This window comes from Sturnus vulgaris, chromosome 13, assembly GCF_052056855.1.
Source record: "Sturnus vulgaris isolate bStuVul1 chromosome 13, bStuVul1.hap1, whole genome shotgun sequence".
In the NCBI taxonomy this organism is placed as follows: Eukaryota; Metazoa; Chordata; class Aves; order Passeriformes; family Sturnidae; genus Sturnus; species Sturnus vulgaris.
The window spans coordinates 5674408-5699364 of record NC_142255.1 but is presented as its reverse complement, the minus strand read 5'-3'; the positions used below and the strand labels follow the sequence as shown (position 1 = coordinate 5699364).

The following is a 24957-nucleotide window of genomic DNA, read 5'->3' as shown; positions in this document are numbered from 1 at the left end:
TGTGGCCTTTAAAAAGAAATACTTATGTTTTTTGTAGCAACAAATGATTAACTTATAATCAGTATTTATTGAAAATACTGACAACCCAGGGGGAAAAGGTGGCCTGTCATCACTTTTCCAAACGGGAAATAGTGTAAATGTTGGCAGTGACTCAGCCACATCAGAATATGTCCTAAAACACAAGGCTCAACAATTTACATCTTTACTTCTACAGAAAATAATTTCTTTAGGCTGGGAAGCCAAGACAGCGAAGGCTTCTATTGCTAATCCAAGGGCACCTGCAGCCTCCCTGGCACGACCCCTGAGTGTGAGCACAGCCCTTCAGAGCCCCCCAGTTACCTTGGAGCGCTTGAAGGTCCAGAGGGCCCCGTTGTGCACGCTGGGCGCGCTCTTGCCGACGTACAGCGGGTTGTGGAACAGCAGCCGGTCCCGGCTCGAGAACTGAAGAGACCAGTCCCAAACACACGGGAACCTGAGGCCTTTCTCATCACCCAGCTGAATGTTTTTGCTTATAGCAAATTCCTGCAAGAAGTTAACATTTGGGCAGGTTAAAATCAAAGAAAATGGGCTTCTCCATGAATCTTAAAACCAGCATGTAACTATTGGGCAAAGAAGAGCAGGGTAGCACAACAGAGCAGCAAGACAGCTGAAGAAAACATCTCCTCTGCATTTGTGCAGTTACTTTTCAATTATATTAAATTGTTTGTTGGCTTACTCTTAACCCCCAGACTGGCATTTTGAGAATTCAATAGTCCCTCAATACTCTACTACTTTGTAAGGTTGCTACCTACAACTTTAAAGGGAGAAATAAGTTTCACTTTTATCAGCCAACAAATGTTTTCTACACACAGTTCTGATAAGCTCCAGTTTTCTAAATATTTCCTTTGTGCATTACTATTGGAACTTTATGCAGCATCTCCAACTTTTTCAACTATTTAAACAATTATGTCAAGAGATTTCAAAGTTTGCCTGAAGCGTGAAATTCTATTTATTGCCTGTCATTCTACGTTCTGAGTTCCAGATACAGATTTGCTTCCTTGAGGAGTATAAATAACAATGTAGAGTAGCAACAAACAACATAGAAATTAAATAGACTTTCTTCTTGAATGGTTAGTCACTGTCTCTGCACAGATCACCTGAAAGTCATTATGACTGTATTCACCTGGGGATCTAGTGTTTTGCCCCAGACAGAGTATGACAATGTGAAGGACACACAGGAAGCATTTAGCTGGGCTGCAGTCTCCTGCTGGACAAGCAGGTGCAGCCCCTCGTACTCACAGTGCTTTCCTTGACTCGCTGGTGAGGGCAGTTGAAGAGGAAGGTGCCGAACAAGGAGATGCGGGCGCTGTCGTACAGGATGGTCAGGTACACTTCAGAGAACTCGAAGGCTGCTGGGTATTGTTCCAGCAGCTGCCAGACACAGTCAAGGAACATCAAGAACAAAGGAGACTGGGAAAAGAAACAAGGCATTATCAGATTTAACATAAGCTTTTACTAAATCATACCAATTTCACTGCAGTTATGGTATTTGACTGTACCATTGGTAGATTACTCAACCACAGGGTAAACTATTTGGAGTCTTGCATTTTTCACAATTCTGTGCAATTCTGATTCCTGTTTAGCCACTTCTTTCTCAGCACTACCTTTGCACAGGTTTCCCTTGTGTGTAAAAACACAGTTCTTTCCTGGGATCCCCTCATACTCATGCAGGTGCAAAAATCGTTTCTGCCATCTATATGTCCCTCATAATTTCCAAATCAGTGCTTGTATGAGCCTTCCTTGCCACTTGGGCTTGTTTTTACAATGTATTTACTTCCTTGTTTGAAATAACTGGAGAGCTTATGATTCAGCCATGTTAATTTCTCACCACATTTTCTAGCTCTTTTCTATAGCAACCAATGAATGGCAAAAGTATAAATCATTATTTATTAAAGCTTTAGAAATATTTTCCCCTTCTCATTTTCACGCTTCAGTATATCCTTTCCTAGGGCCAAAATAGCTGTTTTTCATTATTTCCTTCTTGGCATCTCATTTCTTTATCCCTTCATGCATTTTCTCTACTTGGTGCTCACTGCCCTCGGTTTATCTGTGGCTTCCATGCTCTGGAGATGTCCTTGAAAAGGGTTCCTAACCTGAGTCCTCTATGCTTCCTGCAGTTAGCAGCCCCTCTTTTGCCATGAAGAGGCCAAAGAAGCTGAGCCCTGTGCTCCTCTCCTTCCATCTCCTGGCAGCCGTGTCAGCTCATGCAGCTGCAGGGCTTCTCCAGCAGCTCCCTGCTCTGAAAGCACTGCAGAGTGACAACACCACAGGATGGAAACAGGGATTGGTAAAACACACAGCAAAACTACCCCCTCCAGCCCCACTCCTCACCTCCTTTGGTTTCAATTTGAAATGTGAGCTGTGCTAGTGTTTGTAGCAGTGAGATGCTTTCATGTGTAACCCTGAAGCAACATAAAAACCCATTGGATTGCACCTGGTATTTCACTGATTCTCACATGGCTATAGAGGGCAAAGAAAAGCTATCTCTACCCTGGAAAAAAACTTACTTCCTCTGATACTATTGTAATGAGATTTGAAAGTATTAAAACATATTTTTACTTTTAGATTTCTGTATGAAAAAATGTTCAGGGTGATATCAAGCAGATACTGTGATCACATGCAAATAGAATTCATTCTTACCTCTTTGTCAGATCTCTTTAAGTGGTTACACCTATCTAAAAACTGATATCCTGCCATGACCCATTCCTTCTGTATTAAGCTTTGAAATCCAACAATTGTTCGAAAATAAGGATCCAGCATGACTTGAATGAGAGAAGCAGCAAGACAACTCAGGTCCCGTCCCTCTTCCTCTGCAAATCATATACAGAATATACAGGGTAAATATTCATGTACAGAATGAGATTTCAAAGAGCAAAAAGTGGCAGCTAGGTCCCATGTTTTGCTTAGAATTTCCTTTAAAATATACTTTTAGTTGTTTTAATTGTTCTCATAATTAAAAAAAAATAAAACTATAAACTAGAAGAAAATCATACTTCTTTTTTCTTAAACTGAGACTCATATTATAGAAAGGGTTCCTGCAGTATCCAGCACAGCAGTGCATTCATCAAGAACAAAATACCCACCCAACTGCCTAGTACTTAAACCAAGATATGCTGAGGAGGAGGGTGCTTGTGCTGCTAGATATTTTCAACATTTTTCCACCCTGAAGCAATTTTTGGAAGGCCCATTACATGAGGACAGTGGGATATACCAGGTAAACAGGTCTCATAAAAACTACAGAAATTAGAGAATTACAGAAATGTGCAAGTTTTCAGTGTCTTTTCCTCTGAAATATCTGTTTGCACAGACACAAGGAGTGGGCACCTAAGTGAATACTTCTGCATACAGAACCTCTGAATTAAACTGATATTGCTTATGCAGGGGCTATTAGCCCAATTAACACAGTACAAAGGTTCACTCAGTGGTTTTGATTCTATCATCATTATCAGAACAAAACCCACAAAGACTCAAAGCAAAATGTTCCTTTGATGCTAAGGATTATACTACAGTTCAGATACATAACAAAATGATTTTCCCTTCTAAGTTCCCCGAATGCCTGAGATATTCAGAAGCCATGGGGTTTATGTATAAAGATTACTGTTGATTTTATCTAAATCTGTTTATCTACATTATCACAGTAATGCAAATAATTACAGCATGCTCTGTGTTGTATTACCTTGTAGAACCACAGAAACGTGCTTACACTCCATCATATAGACAAGCTCAGCAGAATGCTTAAGAAAGGCTCTAGACAGGAAAAGAAAGTGATTTAACAGTTAACAGAAATTCACACTCTACAAAAATAAATATTTGGGTTATCTATATTTACCTAATTTATTTATTAAAGAATCCTTCAACTGATGCACTGCTCATTTACAGTGCTGAAAGCTTTGCATATTCCACTGAACATCATTGTATTAATGGTACCAACCTAACGTACTCTAACCAGCGAGTGTTTTCCAGTGAGGACAGCCACTTCTCTTCGGTTTCATCAAAAGGCTCTGCAACAGGGACAGTAATTACATTGCAGAACAACTTCCAGTAACAGTCCCTGCCAGCCAGGTTGGCTGGAATTCTCTGCATGTCAGGAAAGCAACCCCCATAAAAGAAGGAAAGCCCAGCGTACCATTGACACAGAGCTGTTTGAGTTTGATGTGTGCAGCCTGGATTTCCTGGATGTTGGGGAGACACTTGTCCAGGTCAGATTTGTAGACATCACTTCTCAGGGGATGGCTTCGAGTTATTGCATTGCAAATCCTGCAGGAGAAGAATCAGCAGGTTTATTGTTGGAGAGGAAAGAAGCAGTCTTTCAATAAATATGCCACTATCTAACTGCAAACAATTAAACCCACATAAAACATGCACCTCATTCTAAAAAACAATGTTACTGGTTCATATTCAGGAGATATATTGCTCCTGCCATAAAGCTACTGACTTTCAAATATTTTTGGTGTCTGCTAATTATAAAACAAAAAACTGGAAATGCTGGATCATTAAAACATCATATTGAGAAATGAAGCCTGAGGCTGACTGACAGTTAAATAACTCTATTCAGTTTTTAGTTTTCCATCATTTTTAGAAAGACTTACCTATGCTAAATGAAGAGAACATATATAAAGTTTATGAAGTCAAGAAATCTGACAGGGTTTCAGTTAAAACTCAGAGCTCCAGCCTAACACACAATGCACGTGTTTGCAGTACTACAAAAAGTCACACTACAAATTAAACCAAAGAATAAAAACCATTAAGCTTGCAAACTACCTACACAAGGCACTAAATGGCTTCAGTCTTTCATTAAGGACAGTGCATGACAGATATTTCACAGAAATACCATGTGCATTGTGACACTAAATCTATTGAATTGTATTTCCCAATGCTACAAATAAAGTGGGTTTTTTTACTGTCTTGCTGAAGGAGGTAAGAAAATCTCCACCAATGTAAGATGTATTACAATAAATCTGATCCTTTTATCAAGAAATTCTGTCATCTAAATGATTAGCCCCCCAAAAATAAACATACCTTAAAACCTGGAAAGTTATTCAGTATTTGAAACTGGAATGGCCTTGAATAAAAGTTGTGCCAGAACAAGATCCAGGGAACAGTGTCTCCAAAGTTCCCACACTACAGCACCGCGGTGTCACACAGGGTCACCTCCAGTGCCACCCACAGCTGTGTCACACAGTCACCTCTGTGTGTTAGGATAACTGGTGTTATCCTAACCCTCTGACTGAAGAGTGACACAATGAATCATTTACCTTTGATCAATTCTTCGCTGCTGCAATACATCTTTAATGTTGGCCATTCTCACAAGGGCACTCCCGTTAGGGTGATTCCAGGACCATAACTAACATGGGGAAAAACCACAAGAAACAACAAAATCATGCAGGTTAGAGCTATTCTGTACAATTTTTTTCCTTCATGCTATGCACAGAGCTCTGTTAATTGGCACACACAGCCCCAGGCTGAATAGTGTGCAGTGACCAGGAGCAGTAGCAGAACAAAGAGGACACTTACAGGCATTCGCCTCCCAATGAAGGAGTAGGAGTACAGCTTCAGGTCTTGATCTGCTAAGGAAGATGGAACCACAAAATATTCTGGAAGGCTTGTGGAAAAAACATAATAAAAAATGATTACTTTTCTCTGTGTTTTTTACCATCTTCCCTCTTGCTGCAGTGCGGGGTCACCAGCTCAGTGAGGCTGTCCCAGAGCAGCCCCTGGGCGTGGCTCAGCCACAGCACCAACACAGCCCCGAGGTGAGAAACTGCATGTCCCACACAGAAGTACAGAAGCACCAGAGCAACAGATGCCAAACCACGACATTTCCTTTAGGGACAAGACTTGCAGCATCTTTCATCTGGGGGCCTCTCCAGAGAGCAGCACAATGAAGAGGTGCAGTGCACAGCTGAGTGCAACAGAGGCTACAGGGCACACAGGACAAGACAGCCCAACTCCCTCCTGCTGGTGTCCCAAGAGACACTTACCAAGTGGAGATCATATAACCTTCATTGACTGAGCACACTCTCCACTCAGATGCACCTGTCCTTTTGATTTCTCTATCCCAATCTGAGTAAGTTTCAAACAAAGGAGTCTGCTGACCACTGGCATTGCCGATGCCACCACCTCCTGGGTCTATGCCATTCACCTTCTTTGCTAGGAAAAGGAAAGTCATCAATGCCCATTAAAAAAATAAATAAAAATCAAACTCTTCACCTTCCTAATTACAAAAATAAGCCATTAGCATCAGGACTAGTATTATCTCTATTACCTACTGTTGTATTACAAGAAAGCAGTGATTTAATGGCAGATGATGATAAATGAAGATGTCACTGTATTTTTTCCCTGCAATTTCATTAGAAAAGCAACATAAAATTGGCCTGCTGTGCTGCTTGATAGAAGTCAAGGCATACTAATACTCAGGAACAAATGTTATCTCCAGTCACAGGCTTTCTTTCTTCAATATGCCAAAGTTTGCAAAAAAAATTCTAAAAACATGAACATTTTATAGGCTACCCATTAATAGCTACCATGTCGAGAAAGCAAAATAAAACTTCCATAATTTCAGCAACTTTAAATGACTGCTGTATTAACAGCAAATAAAATAAATGGAAGGCCATGTTAAAATATTGGGATTTCTATATAGATTTATATCCATACAAAAAGATGTGTTTAGGGACCAGGAGCTTAGAGAGCCTATTACTATACAGAAGGATCTCCTTTGCTGGTCATTCTTTAGATACCAAGGGGACTGTCAGCTGTGTCGAGAAGAAATTACATTTTGTTTCTTGACACTTGAAGTACATTTTTAGATGGAAGTGGAATAAACTGAATTTCAGCCTGTTACCTCCCATATGAAAGCTCTGAGCCTTAGCAAGAACCTGCCCAGAGGAAGGAGAACAGCATCACAACTCTGCTGATATCCCATAACCTCTCTGGTTTCTGCTTTCTGTATCTATCAACTTCATTCTTGCACTGGCACTCTGAGTACTTAAGATTTTCAGAAGAAAACAGGACTAAAATTAGACTTAAGTAGTTCTTCAAAGATGGTAAAAAGAGAAATACAATAATTACAAAATGAGTCGATTTTCCTGTTTAATGGTGGGATATATAACTATCAAATATAGTCGGGAAATAAACAATGTACACATACACCAGAGCAATGCAGGCTTTTTATGTTCCCCAAGAAGTACAAAGACAGCATTTCAGGTTTTACTTTACTAGGAGTAGCAGGGATAGAGAATCATTAAACAGCACTGGAATTGCAAGAGCAAAGCCAGAGATCTATGGGACAAACACCAGGGTTCACAACAAGAAGAACACCCCAACCCAACCCAACCGAATTTCAAATTCTCTTAGGAACTGCAGTATTGCAGAACAACTCTCCTTTGCCATTCTGGTCTGCTGCTCCAGAGAAACATTTTTACCCACCTTATGTAATTCTTCCACTAGGTATTTTTCCATATAGCAAGTGTTATTTTAAGGGTAAAGGCAACTTTGTGACAGCCTAACATTTTATTGCAATTTTATCTGCAAATTGCCTTCCTCCCTAGTACTTTATAACACGAAAATACATGGACCTTAATAATTGCCCAAGCTTTATGAGGTAAGAAATTTCATGTGTAATTATGTGTGCAACATAATCACATGCACACTTATTCTTGTGCATGCAGAGGGCAGTCACAGAGGCACCTGGATGAAAACCAAGCACTGTTTGGCAAATTTGAAGGCCGGATCTCATAATTCCACAAGGTTCATGTTCTGTAACAGGTAGCTCAGTGGTTTCTAGTGCCAGCTGCTGAGTTCAGCTCTCAGTACCACAGCTCTGCAGCAGCAGCACTCTGTGGGGAGGCTTGTGACCCTACAACTGATGGCTCTCAGCTGTGTCTTGGCTGGGGAACACTCGGCAGTGACCGCTCAGCATTACGCTAGAAATCAAGTTCCAAAGGCATCTTTGCAGGCTTACCTAACTGACAAGGTTCAGTTGGAGATTGGCCTTGAGCAGAGAGGGTGTGCTCCAACTCAGCAGGGGTGGTGGAGGTTTTGAGTGGTAAGAACTGCCTAGTAAGCCTCTAGGAAAGAAGGTATGGAGTCCCAAGTTGCACAAATCCTCCTGCAATACCACCAGAAGAGAAACTTATTCCCAAAAGAAGGGCAGGTGAGCAAGCCTGCCTGATGGGACATTCACTGGGTACCCAGAGTACCAACAGAGACATACAACAGGAGGATGGAAGCCTGAACTGAGAAATAGAAGTATTCATGCTGGCACAGTTTGGCTTTGTTTTAGACAGGGAAGACATTTCTTTGGATTTTTGTCATTAATGTCTATCCCAATGAATGACTTATAACCATAAGTAAGAGGTTGGGTGCAGAACAAGCCGATTTTGTTACCCTTGAAGAAAGCCTCAAATGTTTTTTGCCACTGCTTCTGGACAGAAATCTTACTAAAAATACATATTACAAAACAGGAAAAAAAGCACAATCCAAGTACTTTCATCCTTACCTGGATTATGATATATTTCCCCAACGTACTCAAATGCAAAGAGAAGCTGAAGATCCGTTGGCTGAGAATAATGAGCTATTGCAAGGCACACCTAGGAAAGAGACATTTATTACTGTTATTTATATAACTATATAGACAAAAAAATTATTGCCCTTAATTGTAACAGTGTCAAATATGCAGAGTTGTGAAAAAGCTAAAAATCAGTCTTTTGATGTTTTCTTTAAGGAAAAGAATACTCATCAATCCAGCAGAAGAACCTAAGAGCAGGCAGGGTCAGTTCAAAAGGTCCAACCCAGCACAGTTCTGACAGCAGCCAGTAATTAGTGCTTAGAGAAGAGGGGAAAAACACAAGAATAACATAATGCAATTTTTCCAGGACAATTTTGAACTATTAACAGTTCAGGCATGTCCTGAACTAAAATGTGGTATCAGTATTTAACAGCATATGACAAATATTTCGGCTACAAAGTTGTCAGTTGGGCCATGAGGTTTTTCATGTGTGACTTCCTTTTAAAAAAACCTTATTGGTTCTTTCCCTAAGATTATTAAGAGTGCAGCACATGATCTAGGATTAGTTCCTAGACTTAAAATTTCATTAAGCATTTCTAGTCTCTGTCTCTTTGAATGCAGATATACAAAAGATTTGACAAAAAACCCTAATGTCTAGAAGAATCAAATTCAGGAAGAAAACAAAAAATCACAGAGATTGGTGCTGTTATTCTTCAAATTTCAGGACATGAGTGGAGGCTTTAACTTTGTCCTGCTCCCTCAGTATTTGCTTCTGCATTTTACTAAATTGTACCTTTTAACCAGGGACAAAGACATAGTGTAAGCCCACATTCTTATTACCCAAGTTTTTTTTCTTTCTGTTTTCTTTCTTCCCTTCAACTTTTCCTGACTTTTCATATTTAGAAACACATTTACAAAATTTATTCAGAGTTTAGCAGTTTTGAATATTATTTTTGAAAAAAATCTTGTGCATCCAAGAAACTGTTTTCTGTTAGTGAAGGAAAGTGTCATTATTGTGATAGATATAACAGAAAGCTGCTCACCACAGAACTGAAGGAATATCAGTGCTGGCAGCACTGGGCAATGGGAACAAAGCTTGAGAGCTCAGTTATGCCCAGATCTGCATGGAGAAAGTTGCTGTATTTTTATACATGGTGTTCATGGAACCTTTACTGTATTTTTATACACTTTGGCTTTTGATGGGGATAGTCCTCATTATTTATAAAACCAGTAATGACAGTAGACTAACTTGAGCTGAAAATGTTATTTCACAAACACTCAACAAAAAAATTCCAGTCGAGTCTTAGAACAACGATTTCTTTAACTGTTCTCCCCACACTTTCAGTTCTACAATGAAACTGCAAAGGAAAATATAAGACAGAACATTCCAGGGTGACAACCCCCCCCAAAAAGCCCTTAACAGTACAAGTGTCCCTGGAGAACAGTATAGCAGGACTTTCCTGATGCACATTTACAAGCTCATTTCTAGGATTTGATAACATTTTTAATATACAACTGGAAGCCACGCATATTTTACTGAATCTTTTGATTTCAGTGTATGAACCAAAGCAGAAGAAGCCAGCTATTCAATAATATTTGACCACTTCTAACTTACTTTTGGCTATCATTCACAATAAAACAAAATGGAAATACATGCATATACATATTTTGACTTCCATTTTTCTATGTAGCTTTTCACTACAGTAACTGATTCTAGAAGAGCTACTCCTCATCTTCATTTATGGAGTGAAAGTTGAAAGCCTTTTATTATGCTAATCTAGTCTCAAGGCTTCAGGACAAACTGCAGGAAAAAAATTCCATTGTGCTGCCAAATAACACAACAGAAATACAGTAAAACCTATTTTTAAATAGGCAGTAGCTGAAATCTGTCATTTGCTTGCCATATTTGAAAAAGGGAGTATGTGTGCACTGTGTGAAGAGGGATAAATGGTGGGGGGGAGATAGTAACCATCCAGATCTAGTTCTCCACAAAAATATAGACCATAGTTGTGCTTTTAAATAAAGCAGGAGCTGGAAAATGCTCTGGGTGTTCCATGGAATAGATCTAACTCACACCATGTATTGCATGGGTGAAACAGTTCACCCATAGGTTCAGGACCTCTATTTCTCTTATTTTAAAAAGTAACAGATTTATCCTGCTACTGTCTCTATTTCTCCATTTTAGAAAAATTCCACTCATAGATAAACTAAACAAGTACTAAAGACATACTAATTTTCTGTTTGTTCCTCACTAAATCCCTATAATAGCTTTATTGTCTCAGAGATTCAGAAGACAAGCACATTCCACAGATCTCAGCAGATTATGGCCATAAGTAGAACACTCTAAATTGGAAGGCAAACATGTTTTACAGGAAGCGTTCTCATATCAAACTCAAAAATGTTTGGTATTCTTGCCAATTTACAATTGTGTAAAGCTGAAGATATTTAGGCTCAGACAAATAACAAGATAATAGGCTGCTTGTTGGAAAGTTCATTTATTAAAAGCAGTAAACACAATGGCTGTAGTTATTTCATAGTACAAAAGCCATTTCCCTATGTCAGTGTCCCCTGTTCAACTCCTATCTGAGGAAAATAAATGGTACTTTTGGGGCACAATCTCTTCTTCAACAAGAATTTTACCAAGGGCAAGAGCTTCGAAGTATTGCTAATGCTCTTGCAGAAGAGTTGTGAACAGCAGCATTTCAGATGTGCTAAGTTAGCATAGCCCAGCATTTTCCCTCCCTCCTTAAGTCAGGTGACCTAGCTTATGAACTCTCTGGAAAAATACTGCTTTCCATTGCTACTGCAATTCCTTTCCCAAGCAGGCACTTGTGGTAGACAGTCACACAAACAGGACTACATCAAGTCCCACAAACAGGTTTTGTTCATATTCCTAGGCTGGAAAACCCATTGGGAAAATAAGCATTCAGCATTAAGAGAATTATTAAAATTCATCAGTACTTTTAAAAATACCTTTTATCTTTTCCCAGGGAAGTTGTGGCTGTGCCATCCCTGAAGTGTTCAAGACCAGGACAGGGCTTTGAACAAACCTGGTGTAATGGAAGGTGTCCCTGCCTATGGCAGGGGGCTGGAATGAGATGAGCTTTAAAGGGCCCTTCCAACTCAAAACATTCTGATTCTGTAAGTTTACTTCAAAACAAAACTTTGCTTCATCCCCTCCAAGCACAGTATCTTATACATTCCCAGTGCCTTGAAACCGTACCAATTTTGTGATCTGTATAAACAATTAGAACAAGGTAATACAGCTAGGAAGGCAGGAGGAACACATTAGAAAGGGTCAGGACTGTTTGTCCAAAACTCTCAAGAGTTTCATATTATTGTTCATAACAATTAGGGAAAAAAAGTGTTCCCCTTCATCCCAAGTGTTGTGACGTAGGAAAGGCTACTTTTGATTGCACAGGAAACAAGATTTGAGATAAAAAAAAATTCTTGCTGCTTTGATTGAGCATGTGATTCTGAAACAGCTCTCATTCAAAAAAGCTTCCTGAAGGAAAAGAACTGAGGGAGCTGCAGAAGAGAAAGAGATGAGAAAATGGAGATATACTCCTGGAGGCACAGGGTGTGTGCCATTCTGGGGCACTGCCAAGATCCATGTGCACGGTGAGGCAACACCCTGGCCATCACTGAACAGTCAGAAGATCTACAGCCTCACCTTTTCATACACTTTATTTTCTCAGTCTAATGTCAAATACTGCAGTGCCTAAAAAATAGCAGGCGTTTTCAGTTTGACTGTTTGCTGTCATTTTTGGAACAAAATAATTCCTTTCCTCTAAGGAATGTGAAATGCTTCTTTTTTTGCACCGCCTGACTTAAGACTTCCCCAACTTGCTTATCCTTGCTTCCCCATCCTCCACTTCCTCCCACACCCATCTGGCTTTCCTTCCTTTGGAGACTCTATCGCTTTATTTTAGAGACAAAACAAAATGAAACTGCTAAACAGTGGTGAGTGCAAATTTCCATTCCTTCTATTTTCCCTTAACGCTTGTTTCCCAAACATCCACTAATAAAAATAAGGAAGAAAATATTTACCTGTCTGACTAATGCTGAGACAGTATTTTATTAGCATGTATTGGCTGCAACAAGTACTGAGGGTATTTTTCTAACAGAACTGATTTTTAAGCTTCTCCATAATAATTTACCTGAAAATAAATGCATGTGTTCTCACAATGTTTCTGATTAAAAGCAAAAAAAACCCCACACCTCTGAAAGCTCTGCAAACATTACCCATGTGTCTATGTGCAGTCAAGTCTTTTAGATTGTCCACATCAGAAGCCTGCCTTTAAACTTGGATCCTTCTTTTCACAGCATCCAAAGAGATCCTTAGAAAGAGGATCTTTCCAAGATCCTCAAAGAGAGACTTGGAATAATCTCTATTTGAGTAAGGCAGTTTAATTAGTTATTCTCCCTTATGCCCTGTTCAGCAAATAGAGACACTAGAACAGATTACACTCTCTTTGCCAACACCAATTTATGTCACTGGATGCTGCTGAGTATTTCCAGTACGTGTAAGGAACTATGCTTGAAACAAATTACTTAACTGCATAAAGTTAGCATCTGTTGTCCTTCTAACTATTCCATATATTCAAAGCTCATTTTGAAATATGAATTGCCATGGGTATTGTTTTTATATAACTTGCTCTAAACAGAACATTTGTGATCCTCTGACAACAAGTAGAGACATTTATACTCCTGTATTTTGAAATGCATATTTTTAGGTAGATGTTTTGTTTTGACCTACCACGGCTTTATTTATACAGTGCTACTCCTGTGTATTACTAAGATGACATTTAATTACAGCCTGATCTAATCTTGGCAAGTCTGAAGAGAAAGGTGGAGCAGGTGATGATGTCCACAGGCCCCTCCATCCAGAACCCCACTCCCATGGTCAGTCCTGTCCTATGGCATTCCCCCAGCCACACGGCAATGCACCCTCAGCCCAAGAGCAGGCTTCCCCTCACATCAGAACTCAGTTACACTTTAAGTCTTGGTCTTCCCTACAAAAGTTATACACACACAGTTATTTCCAAGTAGATAGCTACCAAATTTTTCTTGTACAAACAGCTGGATGTAAATATAGATTAAAGAGGCCCTTCAGAATTTTAAGGAGGCCTGATCACTATCTTCTGTTTTTAAACATCAGGACAACGTTGCTAACATGTACTACCTGAAGGGCAGGAACAGAAACCAGATAAAACCTTTCCCTACTGTGGTGCCAGCATGCCATCTAAATGTCAGAAAGAACAAAACAACTCCATTCAATATACTGTGTATGACCACTCTAGATGTGTTCACCAGCATCCCAAAATAATTAAAGCAAAATCCTGATATGGGAAAACTGATGTAAGGATCTCATGGTTCTGTACATTTATATTTTAATGCTAACAGAATAATGTTATTATGGAAACATTAGATTAGACTAGCTGAAGTTGATCTCCAGTAAAAGTGCATCTGTGCTACACCCACACAAAGCTGCAGTAACCTACCTGCATCAGTAACCACACAGCTCATACCTGAGCAAGTTTTCTTCCTCACCACAAACGAGCACATACTGGTATTTGAAAATGGCAGTTGTTAGAATTTTGGTCACCACCAGCACAAGCTCAAAAACCACACAGGCTCTGGTTCTCTAGACCTAGCTGTTCTTCCAATCAGAAGAAACCACCTAAGACCATGTAATTATAAATACCTAACGTAAAGGCCTTCATAAAAGAGTTTCACTGTTTGCTCTTGCGTAAGAAAATTCAGCACAAAGGAGATGCTGAGTTTATTCTCTCCTCCTTCAGGCTAATCACTCTTTTGCTGTGACAGCCAATTACAAACAGTTGCTGTAAAGATATTGCAGGAGACAGCAGCTCCAGGGAGATTTTGGAGAAGCGGTGCAAGGGAATGACGGCTCAAAGACTGCCAGACGTGGAAGGTTCCAGCCAGCATGGGCAGCAGGCAGGGGGTCAGGCAGAGCAGGGTGGGTGGCTCATGACGGGCTCCTGCCCGCCCTTCTCTGCGAGGGTAAAGGGGCAGAGCCGGTTCCGCAGTTCCCGGTCAGTAACTGCACACACACTTATACCTGGGCAGATGGTCCTTGGGACTTACAGGGCTAAACTCAAACCTGATCCTACTGAGAAGGGGAATTGTTAAGCTCTGAGAGCAAAGTGGGTCACTCCTTACGGAACGCGGGCTGTGGCACTCCGGTGCGGGGACAGCGCCGGGAATGCGCTCCCGACGGCCGGCACGGCTCGGCACGGCTCGGCAATGCTCGGGCACGGCTCGGCAATGCTCGGGCACGGCTCGGCAATGCTCGGGCACGGCTCGGCAATGCTCGGGCACGGCTCGGGCAGCCCGAACTGCACAGCCCCACCGCGCAGGGACCTGCGGCAAGGCGGGCCACAGGCGGGCTAGGGAGGAAAGCTCTGCGAATTCACACGCCGCTTATTCCTCCTGCCAAAGGTGCACAAGTCTGGGCTAATAAAACGTTGAGACAGAGCCCACGTTCATGTAAATTGGACAAAACGGTGATTCCAAGAGCTTGCTGGAGAACTTACTGTGTTTAAGACAGTACACTCAGCCTCTGGGCAAATTAAGCTTATGACTTTCAGAAAATGTATCAGAGCTTGAAACATTTTCCATAAAAATGCAAACATCTGTTGTACAGCTGCAATGCAACATTCTGATTCCAGCCCTTAAAAAGATTTATTTAATAAATGAACAACTTCTAAAAGTACAACAGATATGGCAAGAAATACTGGTTTATCTTATATGGTATTAAACAGTTAGTACATCACATTAATGTTTTTCCCTGATAGATTTGACTCTAAATGTCTAAACATTCTCCTGTAACAGAATGCGAATAGTTTGCAATTCTTCCCCCATTTCTCTATCAAAACATAATAATATGAACTGTTCTTATCAGCACAGCTGTTGCTACATGTAATGACTACAAAGCAGGAATTCAAAATAAGATAACAATACCTTTTTTGCACTTTCAGGACCTGCTTCATCAAAACGAAATCTGACAATACGGAAGTCTTTGCAATAAATTATTAATTCAGTTGGATTAAATTTAAGTTTTTGGTTGGGACCAAGGACCTTCTGTTTTCTCTTGGTGTCATTCACTGCAAAGAAGAGACAAAATTATTTGACTGTGTTCTGTAAGGAAACACAAGACTAACTCAGGCATAGTAATGTTGCTACCACTAAACTTAGGGTAAATCTCATGTTTTATAAAAGGGGCAACAAATGTGAGCCAGTGCAAGACAATGTAACAGGTCAATAGCACCTCTTTGTTGTAAAAAAATAGCATTTCTTCATCATGCTCTTCCTCAGAAACACATTAATCTTTTCATAGTGATCACAACCAACTTTGGGCATTGAAAACTTAAAACCAATAATTTAGATTGCTTAAAGTCAGAAAAGCAAGTATTTAACAGCCCATGCCATAAACAAAATTTGAAAAATTAGCACTTTTATGAAATTTTACAATTACAAGATGAAAAACATTCTTAACAAATAGGTTAGTCTAAAGAATCCAACAAATCAAAAGCTGGTTCTTCACAACAAGTGTTTTGTTTCTTCAAATTAAGATGTCCATTGCCATTTGCAGATTTTTGGAGATCACCAGCTATTAACTTGCTAAGAATTAGAGAGGATTGAAAACTACAGCATTTCTCTTGTCTAACTGTATAAGCTATGTGCTTTTTTGCAATCTAGTGTATTTCAGTGGCAGAGATTCAGATGATTCAATGTAAAAATGATGCTAACAACATTTTGTACTGCTGCAACACGTCTCTCCTACAACACCTGTTGATTCAGTATGGTAGTTATAAAGTCTATAATATAAAGACCCAACTAAGTCTCCTGCAAGGCACCTCAAGATTTATTCAGCATTTGAGGCTTTTATCCCAATTTTAAACAAACCAAATACTTCAATCAGGGAAGATTAATGTCATAAAACCTCAAATGTCAACAATTCTGCAGAACTTAACAGGCAGGTAACAGTTTTATACTGAGTAAAACAAAGCCTGTCATTATACTTAACTATTTTTGACATACCTGTGACAATCTGCTCAATGCATGTGAGTGGAACATCATGTTCACCAAGGAGGAGGTTTTTATAATGGAATTTCTGAAACACATAAAATCACAGCCATTAATTGCAGTTCTGCAGTTTGCAACCAGATATATAGGACAACTTTGAAGAAACTATGATAAAAATCAGGCATGCCTAGGCTTTTCTGACAGGTATCACCCTTGCTTATTCCCAGGTAATTAGAGGCTGCTGAACTGCACACCCAGCAGTTTAGAAACCCCAAATGAATATGCAGAATAACCTCCCTATTTGCACTGAATTAGTATAAAAAATTACTGTTAGAAATTCAATACAATTTGAAGTATATTATATATATATATAACGGAATATATGAAATCTACAATTGTTATTAATTTTTTTAAGCATAGAAAGAAAAAAATGAATTCTACTTTCAGGGACAAGTTTTGATAACTACTTAGTGCCAAAAGTAAAAAATTAACTTTTTGAAGTAGTTTTGGTCAGTCTTCCTAACCATTACTGAATAAGCATCTATCTACTTTCAGAGCTTTACACATCTTTAGTTAATGGAACATTTCCTTTAAAAGCCCCAAATGGAAGTGCAAACTCTACTGAAAATAATATGCAGCTCACTACTTGGATTTCCAGTGTTGTGTGCTGTGCTTTCAAAACCTGATCATGATTTTGAATGTCATGAGTTCTGCTTTGACAAAGCAGAAGAATTCTTTTCCCCTTTTCTTGTTGCTTTATCTACAATGAAAACTCATTTCATGGTACTTTGCCCTCCATCAGTAACACCATTAAAACTCCACCACATGAAGAGCTTTGCTGATCTGACACTTGTCTAGTCTAAGGGACATTTGCAAAGGGCTCCTTTGAGGAGGAACACATCTGTGTGTAATTCCTGCTTTGCTTGGTAAAACCACTTCCCAGGGAAGCCTCCACACATGGAGGTGAATGGAGCTGGATGTACTTCTGTACAAATTTCCTCTTATTCTGACAAGAATGGATGAAATACCAACACATTCAGAACAGGACAGTGGAACCTCATCCTGCAGCCTGCTTAGAAGGCATCCATTTATATCAGATATGAGACAGACTGACTGTGTGAATAATTTCACTTTTCACATTGATGATGCAGCCGTGTGAGCAATAACCAACCTGCAGTGGCATCGGGTCATCCGTAATAAAGGAAATCTTGAAGTTAGTGCAAACCAACTTGCCCCACAGGTCATACTGGCTTGTGTCTGTTGCAATGCACTTTCTTACAAAATTTACTTCGTTCACCACAATTTCACCTAAAACAGAAGAAAGGGAGGAGAGAAAGGAGAAGCCTATATAAATCCTGTAGGTACAACAATTCTAAGTCTGTAGTACCAAGGAGCCCCTAACTGTTTACTGGTTTCAAGTTATCCACCTCTTCTGGGTAAACATGGAGTTTAATTAACACCACTCCAGGGAAAAGAGAAAATTACTGTTCCAAAATGGACAATATTGTACAGTAGTTAAAATAAAACAAAACCCAAAAACAACCAACCAACTTAAAACGAAAAAAAAAAAAACAACCCTCAAACAACAAAACCCGAAAGAAACCCCACAAGAAACTGAACCCAGAGTCAAACCCGACAAAACCACGACACACCACTTCCCTTAGATACAGAGATCAAGATCTGCAACTCTCCACTATAAAAAATTCGTTGGTTTGAACAAGACTGTTCTTTAAACAAGCATACATTCCTGTACTTGAGCTAGTATTTATTTTAAAACCTGAAATTAGCTGGTTATTGTTAAGTACTTCAGAGAGTTTTATGAACTTTCTGAATTCAGAATCATCAGGCCACATCACATTTTGCATTCATAAAGACATTTTCAGGTGAATTAAAAAAAAACCACAAAAACAGTTCCAACTTTTTACTGTGACTGTCTAATGAAGGAGACATTTCCTTGGTTTCCTTCATAAAATAAAAGATCCAAAAGAAGAAAAAAAAATGCTGATTGGTCTGGCATAAGCTATAAAATAAAAAAAGGATATAAGCAAATGAGGCTGAGGACCATTTAAAAAGTAAATCACTACACAAAATGATACTTTTCAGTTCCACAGCCAACATTTCCAAAAGCTAAACAGTAACTTTTCCTTCAGTAATCTAACTTGGTAATTCCTTTTATTCCTGTACAGGGCTTTCACTTCTGTCATCAGATCAACCACCTCCCTGCTGCTGCTGTCTACCATAAATAGCGTGGGAGTACAAGTGTACAAGTGTGTTCCAAGAAAAGTGTAATTTCATATTGGCTCTGAGATTTTGCTGAGAAGAAACTAAGAACTAAAGATTGCTGAAGCCTAATTTGCTCGTAATAGGTTTGGCATGTTTAGTCCCAGTTGCCCGAAATGCCATCTCAGTCCTGTTCTGCATGGAAACAGCTCTCCAGGCAGCTGTGCTGGCAGGAAGCAGTTACTGTATGTCCAAGGAGTAGAACCACAGCCTGGAATAAATTCCCCATTTACATCCTGCTGTAGAGCAGCTCTTTTCCTCAGGTGGTTATCAGTGCAGCCAAGTAACCACACCTTGAAAGGACTGCCTTTAGTGTCCCAGACACTTGAGAGAAATTCACCTTTTGCTGTCTCGAGGGAGGCCCATTCCCTGCACATGCTCCTCACCCTGAGCTATTTCACTCAGCTGTCCTGCTGGAGCTCCTGCCCCTTAGACGATCAGGGATCTGCCTGGAAGTCACTAAGAGCAGCAGCAGCACCTCTGCTTTTGGCTCAGTTATTCAGCTGTACAAATGTCTTGGTCTAAGTCTGTAGCCTTGAGCTGCCAGAATTACGATTTGTGTTCTGGGACTGTTTGAAGATGTTAGGAAACAAGTTTCATTGACCTGTGTTATCATATACATGAATATTCTATGTCAGAAGTGGCAGGAACTGTGAAAATGTCTATAAACAGATCTCCTGGAGCTTTAAAGTCTTTCCTCAAACAGTGCTAAAATATGCTTAAATAAGCTTTTGAATATGAAAATAAAAAATATGACACTGACAGCTTCAGTACAAATAGTTAAAAGTTCATCCAAGTCCACAGCAGCTGAAAACAATGTCATATAATGGGGTACATGAGAATGACAAGTCCTACTTCTGTTAAATATTGTAATGAAAATGTTTCAATACTTAGCATGGTCTGGCCTGAAACTTCTTAATGCCCAGCATTTCTTCAAATAATCTATTTACTTAAATAACTGCAAAAGCCCAAACCATTTACTGAAGCAACTTCTCAGTGTTGGTATTAAGTCCTCAACTCTTCAACATGAAGTTCTAAGTCACCTCCTGTGTATGAAAAAAAAAAACCTCCTCACTGAGTTCTAAGTAATTTTTATTCCTCTCTCTCCGTATTGCCAGTGTATCACTGCATTTTTTATAAAAAATATGGAGAGCTAAATACACCATGAAATGAAATGCAACTTCCATAGCTTTTTTTTCACTTATCTTTTTATTCTTATTCACTTATTTGTTACCAAGTATAATATTTTTTACAGTCATATACAAGACACTTCTAAAAGCAAGTTACTGTTATCAAACTATTTCAGTATTTCATTACTTCGATGTAACCAAACAGTAATGAAATACATTCACACATCTTCTATTTGAATTTACTACAGTTTAAAACATGCCTGCTATATCATTCTCTTTCCAAAGCCAGTCCTTTTTACTTCCCTCCTCCATTCCTCATAATTGTGTGGTTACACTGCAACGTGTTAATTCTAATCCTATTTTAGTGCAACTGCATTTAGTTTCATTTCATCCAACAGAAATACATTCTGGATTTTCTGGCCTAGCACATCTTCTGCTCTCAGGTTTTCAGCCCTAACACATAACTGTCCATTTTGAACCTAAGGATTAAGGTATGGCAGGACAGAGAATGTGTGCACACCAACTTCAGCCGAAGCATGAGCAAGCTTGCAAATTTAATCGATGCAGTTTTCCAACACCTCTAGAAATTGAGTTTTTCTGCCCCCCAAGATGCAGGTTCCCTCATCTGGACATCTACAATGAGCAATATAAAAAGGAGCAAACCATTCAAAATTAAAATGTAGGAAATTAGATAAACAACGTGAGTAGTAAGTACGGGACTTGCTCAATGAACTCTTCTTGTGCTTGTAGTAGAGTAGGTGATTTCTCCTGTACAAGACAACAACCGAGCTATTCAGAGATACTACACTGCACATTTCTACAATGTAGCTGCTGCTTTTTTCCAGTAAACAGTCACAAGCTGTTCCAGACACGGAACAGCAGTCAACACTTCCATGTGACTCCAAGAGTCAAAGAATGATCTCAGGAGACAAGAGCAGTTTGTTTAAACTTTGACAGGAAACCAGAAGAGAAATTACAGGTTGCCACCCTTACATAGAAAGCCTAATCATGTTTAATAAAAAATATTTCTACACGAACTGCAATAATAACAGGAGATATTGAAGGATCTATGTAGCTAATACACCCTCCACCTAACACACAACCTCAAAAACAGTTAAACTTCAGAAAAATTCTGTACATCGTCCAAAAGCACAAACAATCTGACTGGTTCATATTTTGGATGTTAAGAGTATTCATGGCATGTATCTAATCCACCATAATGCATAACCCACTGCAATCAAAATAGAAAGCAGACACAGGGGCTGGGACCACGTGGGAGCTGGGAGAGGCAGGACCTGCCCTGCTGAGCACAGCGAGCTCTGGATAGCACAGCTGGGCTCTGCCCTGCCTGCAGCCACACCACTCCATTTGGCTCCTCAAAATTGCAAACACAACCCCTCATCTCTAACCTCTTAAAATAAAGTGTTCTACTCCATTTTTACTACAATATTTTTGTAGTTTTTGGTGCCCTGCCTCACAGGATCAAGTTTAATTTTTTTTTGTTTATCTTATAAAGGTAGCACTTTGTAACTTTTCAGGGAAGGCGGCTGATTTGAGTAGCATCAAGGCCCTCATTAATGCAGGTGATACAGACTGAGCAGTTTTCAACAACTCTAACAATACTGACTGAACACAACAACGCTGCACAACTAAAGGAACTGAGCAGTATTTTATATATACAGACACATGCACAGATTAGTACATATATAGAGAGATGGAGCATGGCATATATACATACGTACATACACATCTTAAAATGCTAACAGGCAGTATTTTTATCACATTAAAAACCTGATACTTGCTAGAGGCAATGAATGGCTGAAATCATACCCTATAAATTAATAATGCAAATCCTATAAGCTCAGTAAACCTGCAGGTACCCAACATGCTGCTAAGGGAAATTTCCCAATGCTGTACTAGAAGCACAAGAATGGATTTATCAGCATAAACATTCTTTAATGAGCACTGCAGCTCTATGGATATGTTCAATGTCTAACAGACATAACCATAACAGAGTTTGTTAGGTACTCTATGCAGTCACGAAATTTCCACCTCAACCCGTAAAAAAACAACACCTGAATGCACTCGGGAAACTGAACTCCAGTTTCCCATTTACAACGCTGATAGTGATTATACCCAAGTAAGACAACGGAAAACCAGCTTGTTTATGTGAAAGATAGCCTTAGAAGTTCACAATAGAAAAGCTCAACTTAATTCAAGTAGCCATTTAACCATTAAGAATGCACAACAATGAGTTCACTTGTAAAATATTTGGCAAATAATTAACTTACGGAAATTCTCAAGTAAGAATTTCTAATAAAAACTTCATTAATAAGTAACTGAAATCTACAACATTTTTGTCCTTTTATCAGCTCTCCTGTGGAGACAATACCCAAATTGTATGAGTTTATTAGTATGCACCAAGCATTTAGTTGTAAATGTCTCTAATCCACTTCTAAATGAATCTTCTGTTCAGTGTGCTCAGGCACTTCCAAACTTAAGAAAAAAAGTTTTTATTAGCTCATGAAATAATTGTCTTTCATCTATTTTCTGATTTTCATGAGCTCTTATAAGGTTGTTTCAAAAGGACAGCACAATTCTGTGATTACTGGGGAATGAAAAACAATTTGCATTAATTTTTAATAGGAGAACCTGAGATTTCTACCAAAGAACAGCTCTGACCACTGCTTGGAGAGTGTTGTGTTATAAATCCACAGCACCAAAGGAGCTTGCTTTGCCAGTCTTACTAGAAAATTGTTATTAAAATATCATATATGAATATTTTAGTTTCTCTAGTGTGCTAAGAGAAAAGCACTTAGATGAATTTTTAATATGTTCAGTAAAAGAAAAAGTAGCAAAAAAATAAAGGCTTCCTGGTAAGTCTTCAAAGATCATCTCTGTGCTTCCCATGCACAAAAACAAGACTAAAATCAGTACTTGCCCAGTAATGGCTAATCTTTATGAAAATTGAAAAAACAACAACAACACAACACCAAAAAAACCCCAACCAACCAACCAAAAAAAAAAGAAACAAAAAAATCCACAAACAAACCAGACCAAACCAACCCACATCTGGGACCTGAGAAGATAATGGCTCTTCTGAACTAGGATGGGATTCTCCACAAAAGCTTTCCCCACATCTCAGAACTGCAGCGAAGAACACAAGAATGTAGAGTTTGCAACAAACAAAAGAAGTTCAGATGGCAAGAAGGGAACTTCCATCAGGAGCAAAGCTCTCATTATCAAACAGATCAAAACCCAAGTATTGCAGCAAACTAAAAAACGGCTTACACAGTTAAACTAGGAACGTGTATTACTGCTAAAATAGAAACAGTTCCATATTTAACATTCACTTCCACCTCAAGCCCTGTGCTGGCACTGCCATTCATGACAGACTTTGTTAGTCACATCAGAGAACCAATCCAGTTAAAAATGGATTTTTTCTTCCTTTTTCGTCAGTTCAAACTTCACCTGAATTAGCTCTAATCTGGCTTGTTCTTTGGTTGTACAAAAAAGCACCAGCATCAAGTAGTTAATAAGAATGCACCTGTGTGTGAGAAAAATAGAATAATAAACAGCTCCTGTTGGCATCTGTATGTATAGTTGGGCCAAATTAAAATAAACTCTAATCACCAGAACCCCTCCAATAAAAGTTTTTAGCAAAGGTCATTGTTCTGTAATGTGAACAACAGACAAGCCAGTGAGAAGGGAGTGTGTTTGGTGTTTGCATATTTTTAAGTCTGGCAACATAAACTACAGATTCCCAAACCTTGACTTTGCCTAAACAATATAATCACTAACAATTTGAGAAGACTGAGGTTTTCAGCTTGTTATTTCATAACTAGGTTACCAATACAAGTTACAGATGCTGAACTTCTAATGTACTACTGAGTCTTTGTTAAATTATACAGGTTTGGCTTAACAAACAAATTAATACAGAAACATTTGTTTAGAAATTAGTTTGGAGTCAGTTCACTGAAGACTTGCTTCATTGGAAGAAAATACAATTGCCAAGAGACAAAGCCCCAGTAGCTTGGACAGATGACAATTCAGAAACTACTGGATTTTAATGGCCTATAGCATTGAACACACATGGGGCAGAGCAGGCAGAAACCAATTACCTTGCAACTACTTTGCAAAATACACATGTAAAAACATTAAAGTACTTAATTTTAAAATAGGCTCATCCTTCTAGCTTCAAGGAATTATTCCTATATTGGTCAATGGGTAATTTGTTGTATAGGAAATTATTTTTGTAGTAATTTGTTGTATAGGAAATTATTTTTGTAGATGTTTACAAATACTAAAATATATTACTAGTCAGAAGCTTTAAGAAATGCCTTTTATAAAAAAAGGCAGGACAAAATTACTCCATCCAGTAAAATCTACTTCTAAGATTGTATCTGGTACTTAGATTCTGCATGCAGACTGCCTTTGTTGTCCTTATGTCCTGCCAATCCTTAAAAATATCAAACCCAAACACAGAACAAGCAGTTAACTGAACTCAAACCACGCCTGAAAATTTATTTTGAGCCAAACAAACAAAAAAGCAGTAACAGAAAAGAGCACTTAGCATATACTTACTGTGACATCTTGTTTTAAATCTAAGTCAAATGTTTGGTTCAGTTTTAAACTTCTTGCAGTATGAAAAACTAGTTTGCAGGAACCTGTTGTTTCAGATTTCAAATTCTGAATTTGAAACTCTCATAACTTATATAAAACTTCTGGCAATCTTTGTATAGACAACAAAAAAAAATGGAACATCTACTTTAAAAAAGCTTTAGGGAACTGCATTATTTTCCAAATTGCCATTCTGATCTTCTAATCTGACCATTCGTAAATGTTGAAAATAATTTCATGCTCTTGTATAACAATGATTCTTGAAAACAAGTTGCAGCTACAAAGCTTTTTTGCTTCCTTTTTTATATCACATATTAATTTTAAAAACGA

General features: G+C 38.8%; 1 protein-coding gene across 2 annotated transcripts in view; it reads right to left on the bottom strand.

Moving 5' to 3' along the window:
* Positions 1 to 24957, bottom strand: part of MTMR10 (myotubularin related protein 10) — a 35822-nt gene that overhangs the window by 4370 nt on the left and 6495 nt on the right. For both annotated transcript variants that reach the window (XM_014874056.2, XM_088172436.1), the window contains 13 exons: positions 17769 to 17905; positions 16613 to 16685; positions 15533 to 15675; positions 8537 to 8627; positions 6021 to 6189; positions 5554 to 5641; positions 5295 to 5383; positions 4166 to 4296; positions 3971 to 4040; positions 3716 to 3786; positions 2680 to 2849; positions 1279 to 1449; positions 340 to 522 (listed from right to left, as the gene is read on the bottom strand). In XM_014874056.2, the coding sequence (XP_014729542.2) occupies positions 340 to 522; positions 1279 to 1449; positions 2680 to 2849; positions 3716 to 3786; positions 3971 to 4040; positions 4166 to 4296; positions 5295 to 5383; positions 5554 to 5641; positions 6021 to 6189; positions 8537 to 8627; positions 15533 to 15675; positions 16613 to 16685; positions 17769 to 17905 (1586 nt within the window). The remainder of the gene's footprint in view (positions 1 to 339; positions 523 to 1278; positions 1450 to 2679; positions 2850 to 3715; positions 3787 to 3970; positions 4041 to 4165; positions 4297 to 5294; positions 5384 to 5553; positions 5642 to 6020; positions 6190 to 8536; positions 8628 to 15532; positions 15676 to 16612; positions 16686 to 17768; positions 17906 to 24957) is intronic.